Below are 15,688 nucleotides of genomic sequence, written 5' to 3' on the forward strand. Positions count from 1 at the left end.
ACAGAATGTTTTGGGGTGAAAGGCTGGCAAATTATCCCAGTAGAACAGCTGTGCGTGAGGCCACGTGATCCTGAGCTAACTACTTCCTAATTGGCTCTGCAGCTCATTCCCCACTATTGAGAAGGTTCTCTGTGGGGAAAAGAAAGCAGGAAAAAAAAGCTGACTCCCTCATAAATAACTTCCTTACACATTTTTTCATTCACTTATTGGGCTCTCTTTCTGGAGCGAGGCTGAGAGAAGTGAGGAGCGAGCATGAAAAAGGAAGACTGAAAATGTGCAAGTGTAGCCAGAGATAGTGGTGGTTTGAGAAAATGGAGGGAAAATCAGGAAGACGGGGCGGTTGCTAAGTGCCTACATTTGGACACCATCACACTTCGGCTAGAATTTAATTTCACCATACATGTCCTATATTAATGTTTTCCTCCATAGCAGAAGCCAATGACCAAGTATTTAGGTTAACTCTACAAATTCAAAGATAGACTGAAGTGAAGCATCCTGGATAGTATGCGGATATCGTTTTCCCTATTGACCAATGGAGTTGTTTGATTGTTTCAAGTTGCTAAGATGAAAGGCCTCGTCATAGAGACTGGACAAAGCATGGCACATCTAGCTTCCTGTCTCCTCAGAAAATAAAATAATTGTTAAGCTGCTGTTCATTTAAGCAATAAGGCACGAGGGGGTGTGGTATATGGCCACTGTACCACGGCTAAGGGCTGTTCTTAAGTGCGACGCAACGTGGGGTGCCTGGATACAGCCCTTAGCCGTAGTATATTGGTCATATACCACAAACCCCAGAGGTGCCATATTGCTATTATAAACTGGTTACCAACATAATTAGAGCAGTAAAAATAAATGTTTTGTCATACCTGTGGTCTACAGTCTGATATACCATGGCAGTCAGCCAATCAGCATTCAGGGCTCGAACCACCCAGTTTAAAATTTCAGTTCACACACTGACGCCCCTGCTCTGTGCTCCCTCAAGTCTGAGCACCTGTGTTTCCTCTGAGCTGGGTAAACACCCCCAGGTGCATACAGTACTAGCACAGAGGTCTGTGCCAGTTTCTATCCACCTACTGCTCTCGCTCTCTCATTCTCCATCCTTTTGTGTTCTCTCTCTCTCTCTATCGCGGTCTATAGGCCTATCTTTCATTCACTCTCAATTAAATTAAATATAATTACATTTCTTCACAGGTCCGTGCCAGTTCTCACTACCTTTCTCTAACACACACACCCTCTCTTTCAATTCAATTTCAATTTAAGGGCTTTATTGGCATGGGGAACATATGTTTACATTGCCGAAGCAAGTGAAATAGATAATAAACAAAAGTGAAATAAACAATACAAAATTTACAGTAAACATTACACTCACAAAAGTTTCAAAAGAGTAAAGACATTTCAAATGTCGTTATGTTTATATACAGTGGTGTAATGAAGTGCAAATGTAGGTTGTATTTACAATGGTGTTTGTTCTTCACTGGTTGTCCTTTTCTTGTGGCAACAGGTTACACATCTTGCTGCTGTGATTGCACACTGTGGTATTTCACCCAATAGATATGGTAGTTTATCAAAATTGGATTTGTTTTCGAATTCTTTGTGGGTCTGTGTAACCTGAGAGAAACGTGTCTCTAATATGGTCATTGATTTGGCAGGAGGTTAGGAAGTGCAGCTCAGATTACACCTCATTTTGTGGGCAGTGTGCACATAGCCTGTCTTCTCTTGAGAGCCAGGTGTGCCTATGGCAGACTTTCTCAATAGCATGGCAGTATTCACTGAGTCTGTACATAGTCAAAGCTTTTCTTAAGTTTGAGCCAGTCACAGTGGTCAGGTATTCTGCCACTGTGTACTCACTGTTTAGGGCCAAATAGCATTCTAGTTTGCTCTGTTTTTTTGGGTAAATTCTTTCCAATGTGTCAAGTAATTATCTTTTTGTGTTCTCATGATTTGGTTGTGTCTAATTGTGTTGCTGTCCTGGGACTCTGTGAGGTCTGTTTGTTTTTGTGGACAGAGCGCAAGGACCAACTTGCTTAGGGGGCACTTCTCCAGGTTAATGTATCTGTAGGTGATGACTTTGTTATGGAAGTTTTGGGAATCTCTTCCTTTTAGGTAGTCTTTAATAGTTGATTCTAAGATTTGTATTTGATCATGTATATGTTTTTGCTGTTCTATGCTATAGAGCCAAAAAGATTGGAGAAGTAGTTAATCCATACATCTTCGTTTTGGAAAGGTAACTCTTCCTGTTGTTGTTTGTTTGGAGTTTTCCAATTTCCCAAGAAGTGGTTAGATTCTATGGATTCTTCAATTACATTGAGTTGATTTCGACGTGCTGTTCCTTCTTTTTCCGTAGTGTATTTCTGTATAGTTTTAGTGATTCACCATAGTGAAGGCGTAGGCTCAGGCTTTCTGTGTCTCTATGTTTTTGGTTTGATAGGTTTATCAATTTCTTTCTTAGGTTTTTGCATTCTTCATCAAACCATTTCTCTCTCTTTTTTCCCCCTCCATGTCCCTCCCTCTCACACTCAGTCCCTTTCTCGCTCTCCCTCAACCCCTCCATCTCCATGTCCCTCTCTCTCACGCTCAGTCCCTTTCTCGCTCTCCCTCAACCCCTCCATCTCCATGTACCTCTCTCTCACGCTCAGTCCCTTTCTCGCTCTCCCTCTACCCCTCCATCTCCCTCCCTCTCACGCTCTGTCCCTTTCTCGCTCTCCCTCTACCCCTCCATCTCCCACCCTCTCTCTCACGCTCAGTCCCTTTCTCATTCTCCCTCAACCCCTCCATCTCCCTCCTTCTCACACTAATTCCCTCTCACCCCCCCCCCCTTTCTCTATAACACTTCTTCACATAAGCTCCCCATCACCACTCTAGAACCATGGAACCAGGAACCACTAACTGACTAGCAGTAGTGAAGAACGAACATGACCCCTTCCACTTCCCCTGCCAGGGATTCGGATGTGTCGTTAAACTGTGGAAGTCGGCAAAGAAACATCAACATTAATTCCTCCGCTAAATGATCCTGCTGAATAATGTATGAGAGAGGTTACAACGATATGTAGAGCCCCCCCACACACACACCTTCCACCTTTGTCAGCCTAATTGCTCTTGCTATCCGCCATTCAAGCGCCTCAGAAGTCTGCTGCCGATGAATACTGCCAGACAGACATGGCTACTAGGCCTACTATCAGGCAATAATGTTACCGGAGCCTTGTATCAAAGGCTGCCCTGGCTGGGAGGGATCCCTCTACATTAGCACCGGGACTTCAAAGGAAAGTACTGAGGTATTCACACAGATCTGAGGGCCCTTGTCTGAAAGTGGGCATAACGCTCTGCTTGGTGTAAACACACAGATACACACTTAGAAATATAATTAATTCTACATTTCAATTTTACACTTTGGTCATTTAATAGACACTCTTATCCAGAGGGACTTACAGTCAGTGCATTCAACTAAGGTAGATAAACAACCACAGATGACAGTCAAAGCCAGTAAAAGGCTTCTGGGAGAATGGTGTTGTGGTTGAAGTGTTCTGGTGGTTGTCAGACAACTTTGAACATGATCACTGCCAGTTGAATTCTTATTCTATGGACACACACACACACACACACACACACACACACACACACACACACACACACACACACACACACACAGGTCTCTCAGGCTTAAGTAGGAGTGGGCATAATGTACCGCTTAAAGGTGCTCTGGGTGGCAGTGTAAACCGTAACACACAGTTACCAAGTAACTGATAGGAATTTTTATTCTAACACTAACGGATGAATGATGAGTAACATACACAGCTTTCCACACACCTTTTCTCCTACCTTGGTCAGGCAGCTGGCAGACGTTGGGGGGCACGGTCATATTGAGCACATCGTTGACAGCCGTGTCTATGTAGTGGCCTCTCTGGACGTCGTGCTCACTGTCCGTCTGGTCGCTCTCCTCGTGCCCGCTGTCCTTCAGACTATTGCCCTCCAGGTCCTTGAATGTCGATGTGCTACAGAGGGAAGGAGGGAGGGAGAGGAGGAGAGAATGTTGATTTCCTGTCACATCAACTTCAATCAGAAGCTCTCTCCTTTCTCCTTCAGCACCTCTCCCCCTCCATCTCTCTCTCTCTTTGTAGATCAATTTTTTTGCTCTTTCTTTCTTTGCTTTATTACATGTTTCTCAATCTTTTCCCTTTTTCACTCTTTCCTCCTTGACTGCTAAATGAACGCGTCTCTCTGCATCCTTCACTCTCACACAGCTCTCGAGGCACTGGAAACGTTGACACAAGGAGAGAGATGATAGGCATCTTCAGGAGGACTCCTCTTAACTCTGGCCTCAGCTGTATAAAGGACACAACTTCACAGCCTTCCACATTGTATTAGTGTAGGGAACAGAACCTTGCTACTCCTGCAGTAATCGGAGTTTGGTGATTGTGATGCTGGTGGTGGAGGCACAGATAAACTCTGTTGGGGTTTTTGGGATTAAGAGGCCATTTTTTTTTTACTCGGCTGATAGCGGAGCTGCAGGCTGTTTCTAAAAGGGACAGCGTGGCTGCCGATGCACTGACTTCAAGGGCCTCGCTAGTGTGAACCGTTGTGACTTTAAAGACCCACTCTGGATATTAACGGACGTTTTTATCATTTAAATTGATGAGAATATTATGTACCCATTGATTCATTAAGAATATCACTTGTAAATGAGAGAAGAGAAGAAAATAGAAGGAAAGAGAATGAAAGAGAAGGCCCATCCCTCAGCTTTATAGCAAACCAAGTGTCATAGCTGCCGTTGTGTTGTTTTTCAAAAAAAGGAGTGGGCCTTTAAAATGGGATGCAATCAATCCCTCTCTACTGTTCAATCAAAGGGGTATAGAAAATGCTATGCGCACATACAGTATGTGCACAGATTGCATCTGTCTTGTTTGGGGCTTACAGCCAATAGAGGCAGGGGAGAAAGGCCATCAGCAGCTGTATAGTACATGCATGAATTCCATTCATTTGATTGACACCCCATTGGAACAAATTGTGCTATGCAAACAAGACTGCTATTGAGGGAGGGGGTGAATGTATACATGTACATCAATATGTAGCAGAGTGAGAGAAGAAAGAGAAGAGAAGGAAAGAGAAGAGAAGGAAAGAGAACAGAAGGAAAGAGAAGAGAATGAAAGAGAAGAGAATGAAAGAGAACAGAAGTAAATAGAAGAGAAGGAAAGATAACAGAAGTAAATAGAAGAGAAGTAAAGAGAGGAGAAGGAAAGAGAAGAGGGGGAAAGAGAAGAGAAGGAAATAGAAGAGAACAGAAGAGAGGGAAGGAACGAGAAGATAAGTAAATAGAAGAGAAGGAAAGAGAAGAGAAGGAAAGAGAAGAGAAGGAAAGAGAGGAGAAGGAAAGAGAAGAGGGGGAAAGAGAAGAGAAGGAAATAGAAGAGAACAGAAGAGAGGGAAGGAACGAGAAGAGAAGTAAATAGAAGAGAAGGAAAGAGAAGAGAAGGAAAGAGAAGAGAAGGAAAGAGAGGAGAAGGAAAGAGAAGAGGGGGAAGAGAAGGAAAGAAAAGAGAAGAGAAGAGAGAAAATAAATAGTAGCAGCAGCAGTTCCTATCTTTCCTGTGAGAAGCCTGCCTGGGAAAGGGAGAGAGAGAGGGAGTGCAGTGGTGGTAATGATGGCTCTACATCTCTCTGATGTTATCAGTGTTATGGCATCTGTCCCAGACCACAGGCCCACATGCTCCTAGGGGGGATAGCTTTGTAGTGTGCTGCAGAGGCCCCGCTCAGGCGCTTTGTTTACATAAACACAGGGAATCTCAAATGGGGATGGGCTCAAACAAAGGGAGATTGGAATGTTCCATAGCTGCAGGTAAAAAGGGGGAATTATAGTCCTGGCCGCAACCCCCCCCCCCCCCCCCGAATCGCTGCAGACCGTTATTATGGTTGTCTACACTACCCCCCTCAGAACCACTAACTCCCCTAATATCCTGCTTCAGGTGGACTCAGGAATGCACTATTACTAATACCTCACAAAGACAACAATTGTGCTCAGCTCAATGTTCTCAAAATGGTAGACAAATTAACCTCATTATTGGTACTTTCGTAACAGCATTGAGCTGATGTATTTTTATACACTGAGATCCAACTGCGCTGCGAACCTCTTGCAATATTGAAATCATTTTCCCGGCAAAAATGTTATTTGATTTCTTTAATCTTATTTATCGTGATGTGTAAGTTGTTTTAAGAGCCGCGATTTAGCAGGAGTTTTTTTTATAATTGCTTAATGTGCAAGATGGATACTTGTTTTTAATGGGAATGGGTAGAATTATTCATGATGTGAAGATAGAGAGTCATAAAGGTGACCTAACAGAACAGGGAGGGAACATTTTAGAGTTTCATTCCAAATTATATTCTTGATTCTGTCAATTTGTATCGAATACACAGAACAAACACTGATTTTAACAACATGCGCACTCATGCATTTGCAGCCAATACCATCAGACAATTATGGATCACAATGATTGATAGTGAAAATAATAAAATTGTCTAATCGAGAAGTACCTTTTGATAAGGTGTGCTCGGCTGTTTACGTAGCTGGAGTCGATATAGTTCTCCGTCTATAACAGAAGATTGGGGGAGGAGGGGGAAAAGGAGAAAGAGGGGGAAGAGGGGGAAGAGAGAAAAAACACAGAAGAGATACATTTAATTACGTAGGGAACCAAATAATGTTACACCGGTAATTGCCTTTCAATATACATTTTATTTTACACAAAGGGCTGCTGAGCGAGCCTCTGCTTTCAAAGGCAGAAACCATTCTCTTTCAAAGCACACCCAGGGAGACAGGGAGAGAGAAAGGCAGACTAGGAGCTGAGAGAGCTGAGGAAAGTGCTGCAGTGAGCAGGGCCTCTCCTCCCTCCCACCCTCCTTCCATCCTCTCCCTCCCTCCGTCAGACCACAGTCTTCAAAATGGGATCATTAGGGAGGACAGTGCATCACGCAGAGAGATAGAGCGAGAGAGAGGAGGAAGAGAAGTTTCCCTTTTTTCTCCTCTCTAGATCTCTCTCTTTCTCCTCAACCACTTTTGAGCAGATTGGAATCTATAAATATTAAATAAATAAAAGTGTGGAAAGAAGAAATTAAGAGCGTACCAGGGGGAATCTTAACTTTCAGCAATAGCAGATGAAAATCCAGCACGGAAGAATCTGCATATGATGGATCTCTGACCCACATAGTTCCAAGGCATCATGCGTTTAACTTTTTAACTTCACACATATTTATAGAAAGAGGTTGAGGGAGAGGGGAGCTCTGACAGCGGAGAGAGAGGACGTTGAGGCATCCCCTTGTGTCTGGTGAGAATCTACTCAGTAAAAGGAATCCAGCATTCAACATAAAAAATAAAATCCCCCAACATTTATAGAAGACTGTTGTAGTGAGTTAGAGAGGAGAGTACTGACAGGGGAGAGAGGGGACATTGAACAGGTAGTCTGTTGTGCTTGGCCAACATCCACTCACATCCAGATAACATGTCAAGAGGGTATCAAAGACACTCTCAAAGGACATCCCCAGGCGGCCCATAAAAAACTCCATGATCTGACCCTTTCAACAGACTTTGATAATATGCAGTTGTTTTCCTGTGGGAAGAGGGAGAAATTCCTCTCCTGGACTCATTACATCCCAGATAAAGGGATAGACAGACCGAGTCAATGGCTCCCATCCGGTGAGGAAGTGTTACTTCTCAAACATCCTGAAAAAAGAGTCACCCCTAGATGAACGAGGTTAATGCAGGCGGTGGAGCGAACTCACTGATTATCAAATGAGGGACACTTCTTGCCGGCTCGGCCCTGCTGTTCAGGGGAGCGGTGAGGCAGCAACGCAGGGTGACCAAACAGATTTGGATTAAAAATGGCACTTGAGTTTTGCTTTCACCTTGTTAGACGGTGAAACCTAATCCCCACCCTCTCCAGTTGAACCTGTGTAGGTTGAGGCAGAAACCACAATGCAGAAGAGAGAGAGAGGCTTTTGATGGTCTTTATTGAGACATCCTGACTGACTTAAAAACATCCCATAAAACATGCCCCCACCCTTCATTAAAAAGCGAAGAGGGTGAGAGAGGGGGGGGGGGGGGTAGTGTTACCTGTGGGAAATAGCACCCTGTGACCCAAAATGTGTTTTTTTATTTAACTAGGCAAGTCAGTTAAGAACAAAATCTTATTTACAATCCTAGGAACATTGGGTTAACTGCTTTGTTCAGGGGCAGAACAACAGATTTTTACCTTGTCATCTCGGGGATTCGATCTAGCAACCTTTCGGTTACTGGCCAAGCGCCCCAAAATAGCACCCTGTGACCCCGTTGTGGTCTTTGAAACAATTGAACAGCTTGTTAATGCTAGGTAAATGCACGTGTCTGTGTTTGTTTTACTCTTTAGTAACCCTGGAATTTTCTACCTGAGCTTCAAATACAAACACAATGCAAGCATTATCATAAATATCATAAAGGTATCAGCGCTAGCATTGTTCTTAGAGGAACTCCCATGCTTTAACAAAGTACCTTATTTTAGTTCACTGAAGTGTAAAGTAAGTAAGTAAGTAGCCTTGTCTTGTGCGAGTCGGAACAGCTCATAGGCCAGGAGCCTATCTCCTGTTTCTGTAGCGTGAGTCAGCTTGATGTACAAGTAAAACCCCTGGACAGGTCACTAGTCTATCATAGGGCCTTACCCCCAATCTATCTCCTTGATGCTGAATGCCAAGCAGAGACATATCAGGTCCCATTTTTATAGTCTTTGGTATGACTCATTCAGGGATTGAACTCGCAACCTTACAATCTCAGGGCAGAGGCCACTAATTGCAGAACGCAAATTAGGGGGATTTTCTGATATAGGCATTTCTTGATATCACATTACATCCATTGATGCTCACCATTTGTACGTGGATGTTTCTTTCACGTAGAGCACAACAGTTGTAGACAACTGTAGCATTGTAGCTAAGCCTAACCCTAACTTTTTGCCTAATCTTAACCTCAACCTTAACCTTAACCTTTTTTTTATCCTAACCTGCTATGTAACCGAATCATCTGTGTCGAGAAACAATCAGTCTCATAACACCTGAACCAGCCGGTGGCAGGTATCAATGAGTGTTTCCTGATATCAGGAATTAGGAAATTGGTGGCATCTTAATTGGGGAGAACAGGCTCATAGTAATGACTGGAGTGTAAACGCAAACCACAATTTAGGGTGTTTCTTTATGTGGGTGTTGGGTTCCAGGTAAAACCCTTTCCACAGAGGGTTCTACATGGAACCCAAAGGGTTGTACCTGGAAACAAAAAGGGTTCAACCTGGAACCAAATAGTGTTATCCTACAGGGACAGCTGAAGAACACTTTTGGAACCATTTTTTCTAAGAATGTACAACAGGTCTATTTCAACTATATTCTTATAGGGTCCAGATGTAAAAATGGTTATTTAAACAACTATTAAACGCTTAGGTCATTTTAAAATGATCTGAAAACTAAGCATCTCAATAAATAACACAAAGATATGTAAAATCATGTACTGACAAATTCCAGTCTAACGTTATGCTTTGAAATAATTTCCCTCGGTCAATAGGTGTTTTTTGTCACACTCCCTCCTAACGAGTCCTTGTGTGTCAGAGATGGAAACAGAAGGCTTACGGACGTGTTTCTGAGAGGCGTAGCTTTCAGGAATGGGGTCATAATATTTAGCTTAAACCATTCAAATTCTAGAGCCACATTTATATGAAGAAATAATTATCAACATGCCATATAGGCGCTAGAAACCTTGAGGAACCACACTATAGACAACCAAAATAGTGCTCCTCATTTTGGAACTGAAATTTGGATTTTGGCAGGGATTTTTTTGCAGACTTTTATTCATTTTCATAATTCAACCACCAGTCTAAATTAGTAAACGGGTCGGTTCTGGCCCGCAGGCCGCCAGTTGAATAGCTCTGGTGTACTACAATGGTTAATTGTACACCAATGTAAGTCACAGTTGTTATTGTGGGTTAAATGTTTTTCCACCGCCTCTGTCTAGTAGACTAGGCCAAAATACCTTCAATCACAGGCCAAATGAGGCCATTGTTTGTCGTCTCACCTCCACGCTGGCTAATTACCTCTGCAGCGAGATAATATTGTAATTAGCGAAGACGGCAGGGCAGGCGGCCTCCTGATTGAGATTTGAGAGATGACGATGCATCTGGACGCACTGAAGGTTAGCGGTTAGCTACGGCGGGACGCTTTTTCCCCTCCGTCTAATTAAACTTTAACTCATTGTTATCAAGGAGATAATTAGTAAAAAGCCATTTTAATTAACATTTTATTAGCTGCCCTTAATTCAGAGCGCACCATGGCGTGTTTGCTCGACAAGCAGTGGATAGAGAACAAAACTCCTTTGTTCCTGTCCGGCTTGACTCCATTAATATCAAACGTAATTGGGTGTCTGCAATTATTTTTGCTAGTCTTACCGGGGTTGGACGTGTATGCACTGTATGTAGATATATAAATATATATCGTATCATGTGTTCTTTTGGTGTAGCGTGCCACCTGCTCTCCACTTCGGTCCCAGTGAGCACTCATTAAAATGTCTTGATCTCCATCTAGCCCGGGCATTCAGTGAGCACTCATTAAAATGTCTTGATCTCCATCTAGCCCGGGCATTCAGTGAGCACTCATTAAAATGTCTTGATCTCCATCTAGCCCGGGCATTCAGTGAGCACTCATTAAAATGTCTTGATCTCCATCTAGCCCGGGCATTCAGTGAGCACTCATTAAAATGTCTTGATCTCCATCTAGCCCGGGCATTCAGTGAGCACTCATTAAAATGTCTTGATCTCCATCTAGCCCGGGCATTCAGTGAGCACTCATTAAAATGTCTTGATCTCCATCTAGCCCGGGGATTCAGTGAGCACTCATTAAAATGTCTTGATCTCCATCTAGCCCGGGCATTCAGTGAGCACTCATTAAAATGTCTTGATCTCCATCTAGCCCGGGCATTCAGTGAGCACTCATTAAAATGTCTTGATCTCCATCTAGCCCGGGCATTCAGTGAGCACTCATTAAAATGTCTTGATCTCCATCTAGCCCGGGCATTCAGTGAGCACTCATTAAAATGTCTTGATCTCCATCTAGCCCGGGCATTCAGTGAGCACTCATTAAAATGTATTGATCTCCATCTAGCCCGGGCATTCAGTGAGCACTCATTAAAATGTCTTGATCTCCATCTAGCCCGGGCATTCAGTGAGCATTCATTAAAATGTCTTGATCTCCATCTAGCCCGGGAATTCAGTGAGCATTCATTAAAATGTCTTGATCTCCATCTAGCCCGAGCATTCAGTGAGCACTCATTAAAATGTCTTGATATCCTTCTAGCCCGGGCATTCAGTGAGCACTCATTAAAATGTCTTGATCTCCATCTAGCCCGGGCATTCAGTGAGCACTCATTAAAATGTCTTGATCTCCATCTAGCCCGGGCATTCAGTGAGCACTCATTAAAATGTCTTGATCTCCATCTAGCCCGGGAATTCAGTGAGCACTCATTAAAATGTCTTGATCTCCATCTAGCCCGGGCATTCAGTGAGAAGCTAATGTGTATGGTGGGAGTAACAAGGGGAAAACTTTATTAAAGATATACACATTTCCTGATGAATCTTACTCTGGACGAAGCCCTGTAATTGGTTTGGAAAAGCAAGCACGGCATTGAATGTAGTCCAGAGAGGGGTGGTGGAGTGTAGTCCCGAGAGGGGTGGTGGAGGGTTGTCCCTAGAGGAGCGGCGGAGGGTAGTCCTGAGAGGAGTGGTGGAGGGATGGATGATACTTAGGCTCTATGGTGGTTTAGTTATCTAGACACTGGGCTACGTCATAAAGACTGCATTTCCCAAAATGCACTGCTCAGTGTTCACCACAACTCATGTCATCGTAACCCCTTAAAAGAGTGGTATTACATTTTTTTATTGTTATTATTATTTGTATGGGACAATATACACATGTTTGTGAGAAAGATAATTTAAAAAATACAATTTTATTTAGTAAATATATTTATTGGTTTCTTTTCATTTTGATAAAAGATGAAAATGCAATGAATTTAAGGTTATTTGTTGACATAAATATAGAAATGTCCTGATTTTAAGGTTGTCATTAGATTTGGGATGGGGTCAAATTAAAATAATAATGTGGTCCCCAGAAATTCTGCTGGAATAAATGTGGTCCCCAGAAATGAGTTATTCTAGGTCTTCTGCCCTCAAAATGACTTAATCTGTCATTCAACTGTACACTAGAACAGCTTACATGGACCCGTGCTCCCCCAAGGGACTCTATTCATCAGACAAATCGGTGGCAATAAAGTGAGTGCATCCCCACTGGCACAGACGTCAGTTCAATGTCTATTTTTTATTTACATTTGGTTGAGTTGTCAACTAATATGAATTCAACATGAAATCAATAAAAGATTTATTGAGGTTGAAAGTTAGGTGAAAAAATTATGAAATTCTTTTTCTTTGATTACTTTTTGCAAATGCAATCAGTTTCCCACATTGATTCAATATCACCACATGGAATTTTGTTGAAATGACGTGGAAAAAACGTTGATTCAGTGGGTTTCCTCTATTATCACATAGACAAACACAAAACAGAAAAGTGCACAACCTTGCCTAGAGCATTGATAAGGAGGCAGTCTGGAGAGGGTCGTTCTGAGGGTGAATACGGACAGATACATTAGCAGGGTGGCTTTCTGTAAAGAAATGTACCGTCCGCCCCTGTCCACCTCTATCTACTGTAGATGATCGCCTTTCAAAAGCCAGAGGAGGACATGTCAATATTTCTCGCTCTGAGGTTGAGTTTCAGGCCGATGGAGGATGAGGAGAGGCTCGCTTAACTACCGCGAGGCCACCGCAAATGGTACTTAATCAGGTTGGATAATGTGTTGTTGTGATCTGAGTGGCCCCAGTTTGACGACCGGAGTTACTCTATCCCCGTAATTATTGTTCTGTTTCGTCTGGAGAAGAGGAGGACAGGAGGTTTACAGCGTTTTGGGGAGTTAAACAAAAGCGGGCCATTTTTCTGTTGCCGTGTGACTGATAGGTGGTGTCATAGTGAAAGGGGCATGGAGGGAGGGAATGAGGGAGGAGGGAGATAGGGGACACTTTACCCCCAAGGAGTCTTTTCTATCTCCTAGCCCTCTAGCTCCAGCCCTAAGGCCTCCACATTTCCCCTCTCTTCCTCCCTCGATTCCTCCCGTGAAGGGTGCACTAGTGGGATCCTCCTCTGTCGCGCTCTTACTCCCGCAGCAGAGAGAGGAAAAGCAATCTCCCCGCTTAGTGGCTGCCGTGAGATTTGATTTGTCTTCCTTCCCAGTGTGACAATTGGTTCCGTAGTACGGATGCAAGTGTATTCATTGTATATGGGGGTGAAGGGGGCACTGAGAGAGAGAGAGAGAGCGAGAGAGAGAGCGAGAGAGAGAGCGAGAGAGAGCGAGAGAGAGCGAGAGAGAGAGAGAGAGCGAGAGAGAGAGAGAGAGCGAGAGAGAGAGAGAGAGAGAGAGAGAGAGAGAGAGAGAGAGAGAGAGAGAGAGAGAGAGAGAGAGAGAGAGAGAGCGAGAGCGAGAGCGAGAGCGAGAGCGAGAGAGAGCGTGCGTGCGTGCGTAGGAAAGGACGGGTTGGGAGCAGACATAAACACCAGGCCAGTTCAGAAGGTGTCAGGAAAATAGAAATAAAGATAACATGATAGAAATCTTGTCACACCACCGCCTCAGTAATTTATGTTTTTTTATATATTTTTTTTATCACTGCCGAGTCCCGATACATCAACCAATGCAATTAGCATTTACACAAGGGAGGGATGCACAAAAAATTGTGGACTAATTGAAGCACCACACTTTCGCCGCAAATTATTAATTATTGTGCCGTGTCCTTGTTTTCGGCGCTGTAGATAAAATGGCCATTAGTTTGCCATTTAATTCCTTTCAGAAGAGCGAAACACTTAACTGAAATGACTAAAACCTTGCTGGGACTTGGTTGCAATGGGGAGTTGAGTGAGTGGTGGTAAATAAAAACGTGTCAGTGAGGTCTGGAAAGAGGAGCGCTCCATGTCTGTCATGGATGCAGGCCTCTCATCCTGTCAAGTTGTTGTGCAGACACACTCGGCCGAGGCTGTATCACTTAAGTGAGTCACACAGCCTCTGGCTACACCATTCCTTCTACACTACATCTATAAATACGAAAATAGTCCATAACATCATCAATGTAGAAAAAAACATGAACTTCTTCAATTAAAACGGATTGATGGCGTTCCATCAGGCTTATTTTCACGCCTGATTTGGTCCTTCACACTCTCGGTCTGCAGTCTCAGTGTTGACTCATCTTATAGCAGGGCTTACTCATAGGGTCCCTTGAGTCCAGGGAGGGACATTTTGTTTATATCCTCTTCCGTAGGAAGGGGACAGCCAGTAGGGATCAGTGAGAGAGAGGGGGGTGTGTGTGTGTGTGTGTGTGTGTGTGTGTGTGTGTGTGTGTGTGTGTGTGTGTGTGTGTGTGTGTGTGTGTGTGTGTGTGTGTGTGTGTGTGTGTGTGTGTGTGTGTGTGTGTGTGTGTGTGTGTGTGTGTGTGTGTGTGTGTGTGTGTGTGTGTGTGTGGTTATGGTTGTGCAGCCTCTCATCCTACACTCTGCTCTTGCACATTCTGATCGTGAAAAGAAATACTCACCCTTAAGCCTCTCACACTCTCTCTGTCACGCAAGTCTCTCTCTCTCTTCCCCTCTCCAAAAAACGCTGCTCTGACAAACTCTGATTTGCATGCCTGTTTTGCCGCCCCCGCCACCACTGCTACTGCTGACGCCACAACAGACCTGCTACTGTAGAACCCCTAACCAGCTCAGATTTGCTCTGTGTGGCACTACCCATGACAACACACCAGACCACCATAGCACCTGGTAGGAGTGGGAGTTATGCAGCGTTTACCAACGAGAGAGGGTGGAAACGCTCATCTAGACTGTATGGGTTGCTAATATCCCGCCTTTACCACACACACACACAAACACACACACACACACACTTATAGAATTTCCTATTAATGCTGTACCATTTTCTAGGCTATAGATTTCCCTCTTCCGTCAGAGAAGCCCAGCCCCCTCAGAGAGGCTCAACCAGTAAACAGGGGGGAAAGAGCGCCTGAGGCACCACACCCATGGAACTAGTGGATGAGACTACACATACTCTTTCTGAAGTCTGCCATATGATGAATACAAGGGTTAGAGTTGTTACCATTTAATGTCAACCAGCAAACTCAAATTACGGCCGATCTATGGTGACAAGAGGGCACGTCTGACGAATAACCTGCCACGTCCTCGACATAATTTCACTTCATCACCTGTCAATTCAGCCCCCAAACTCAAATTGCCCCAATTGGGAATCAATCTTATTATGAAAGTGAGCGAGGAGGGAATGTAGTAATGGCTTTCTGAAAGCTGAGCTAAGAAATGCAGTTTCCCAGTTCTTTGTGTCAGCAGGCACTGTGGTAGTGCTACTATGTTCACACAGAGAGACTGTGTCGCAAAAAGGTACTATATTCCCTATATAGTGCACTACTTTTGACCATGGCCCATAGGGCTCTAGTCATAAGTAATTCACTATGTAGGGAAATAGGGTGCCATTTGGGGCACAAGCACAGAAAAGCATTGGCAGACTAAGAGTGAATCAAACACAGGACTGACCTTGACCACATGT

General features: G+C 43.8%; 1 protein-coding gene across 6 annotated transcripts in view; it reads right to left on the minus strand.

Moving 5' to 3' along the window:
* pcdh19 (protocadherin 19) overlaps positions 1-15,688 on the minus strand; it is a 94,629-nt gene that overhangs the window by 35,696 nt on the left and 43,245 nt on the right. For 3 of the 6 annotated variants that reach the window (XM_055927240.1, XM_055927236.1, XM_055927238.1), the window contains exons 3-4: positions 6,523-6,578; positions 3,805-3,989 (exon numbers count right to left, since the gene is read on the minus strand). In XM_055927240.1, the coding sequence (XP_055783215.1) occupies positions 3,805-3,989; positions 6,523-6,578 (241 nt within the window). The remainder of the gene's footprint in view (positions 1-3,804; positions 3,990-6,522; positions 6,579-15,688) is intronic. The other 3 variants (XM_055927241.1, XM_055927237.1, XM_055927239.1) reach the window with 1 other exon arrangement.

Source organism: Salvelinus fontinalis, chromosome 6, assembly GCF_029448725.1.
Source record: "Salvelinus fontinalis isolate EN_2023a chromosome 6, ASM2944872v1, whole genome shotgun sequence".
Classification (NCBI taxonomy): Eukaryota; Metazoa; Chordata; class Actinopteri; order Salmoniformes; family Salmonidae; genus Salvelinus; species Salvelinus fontinalis.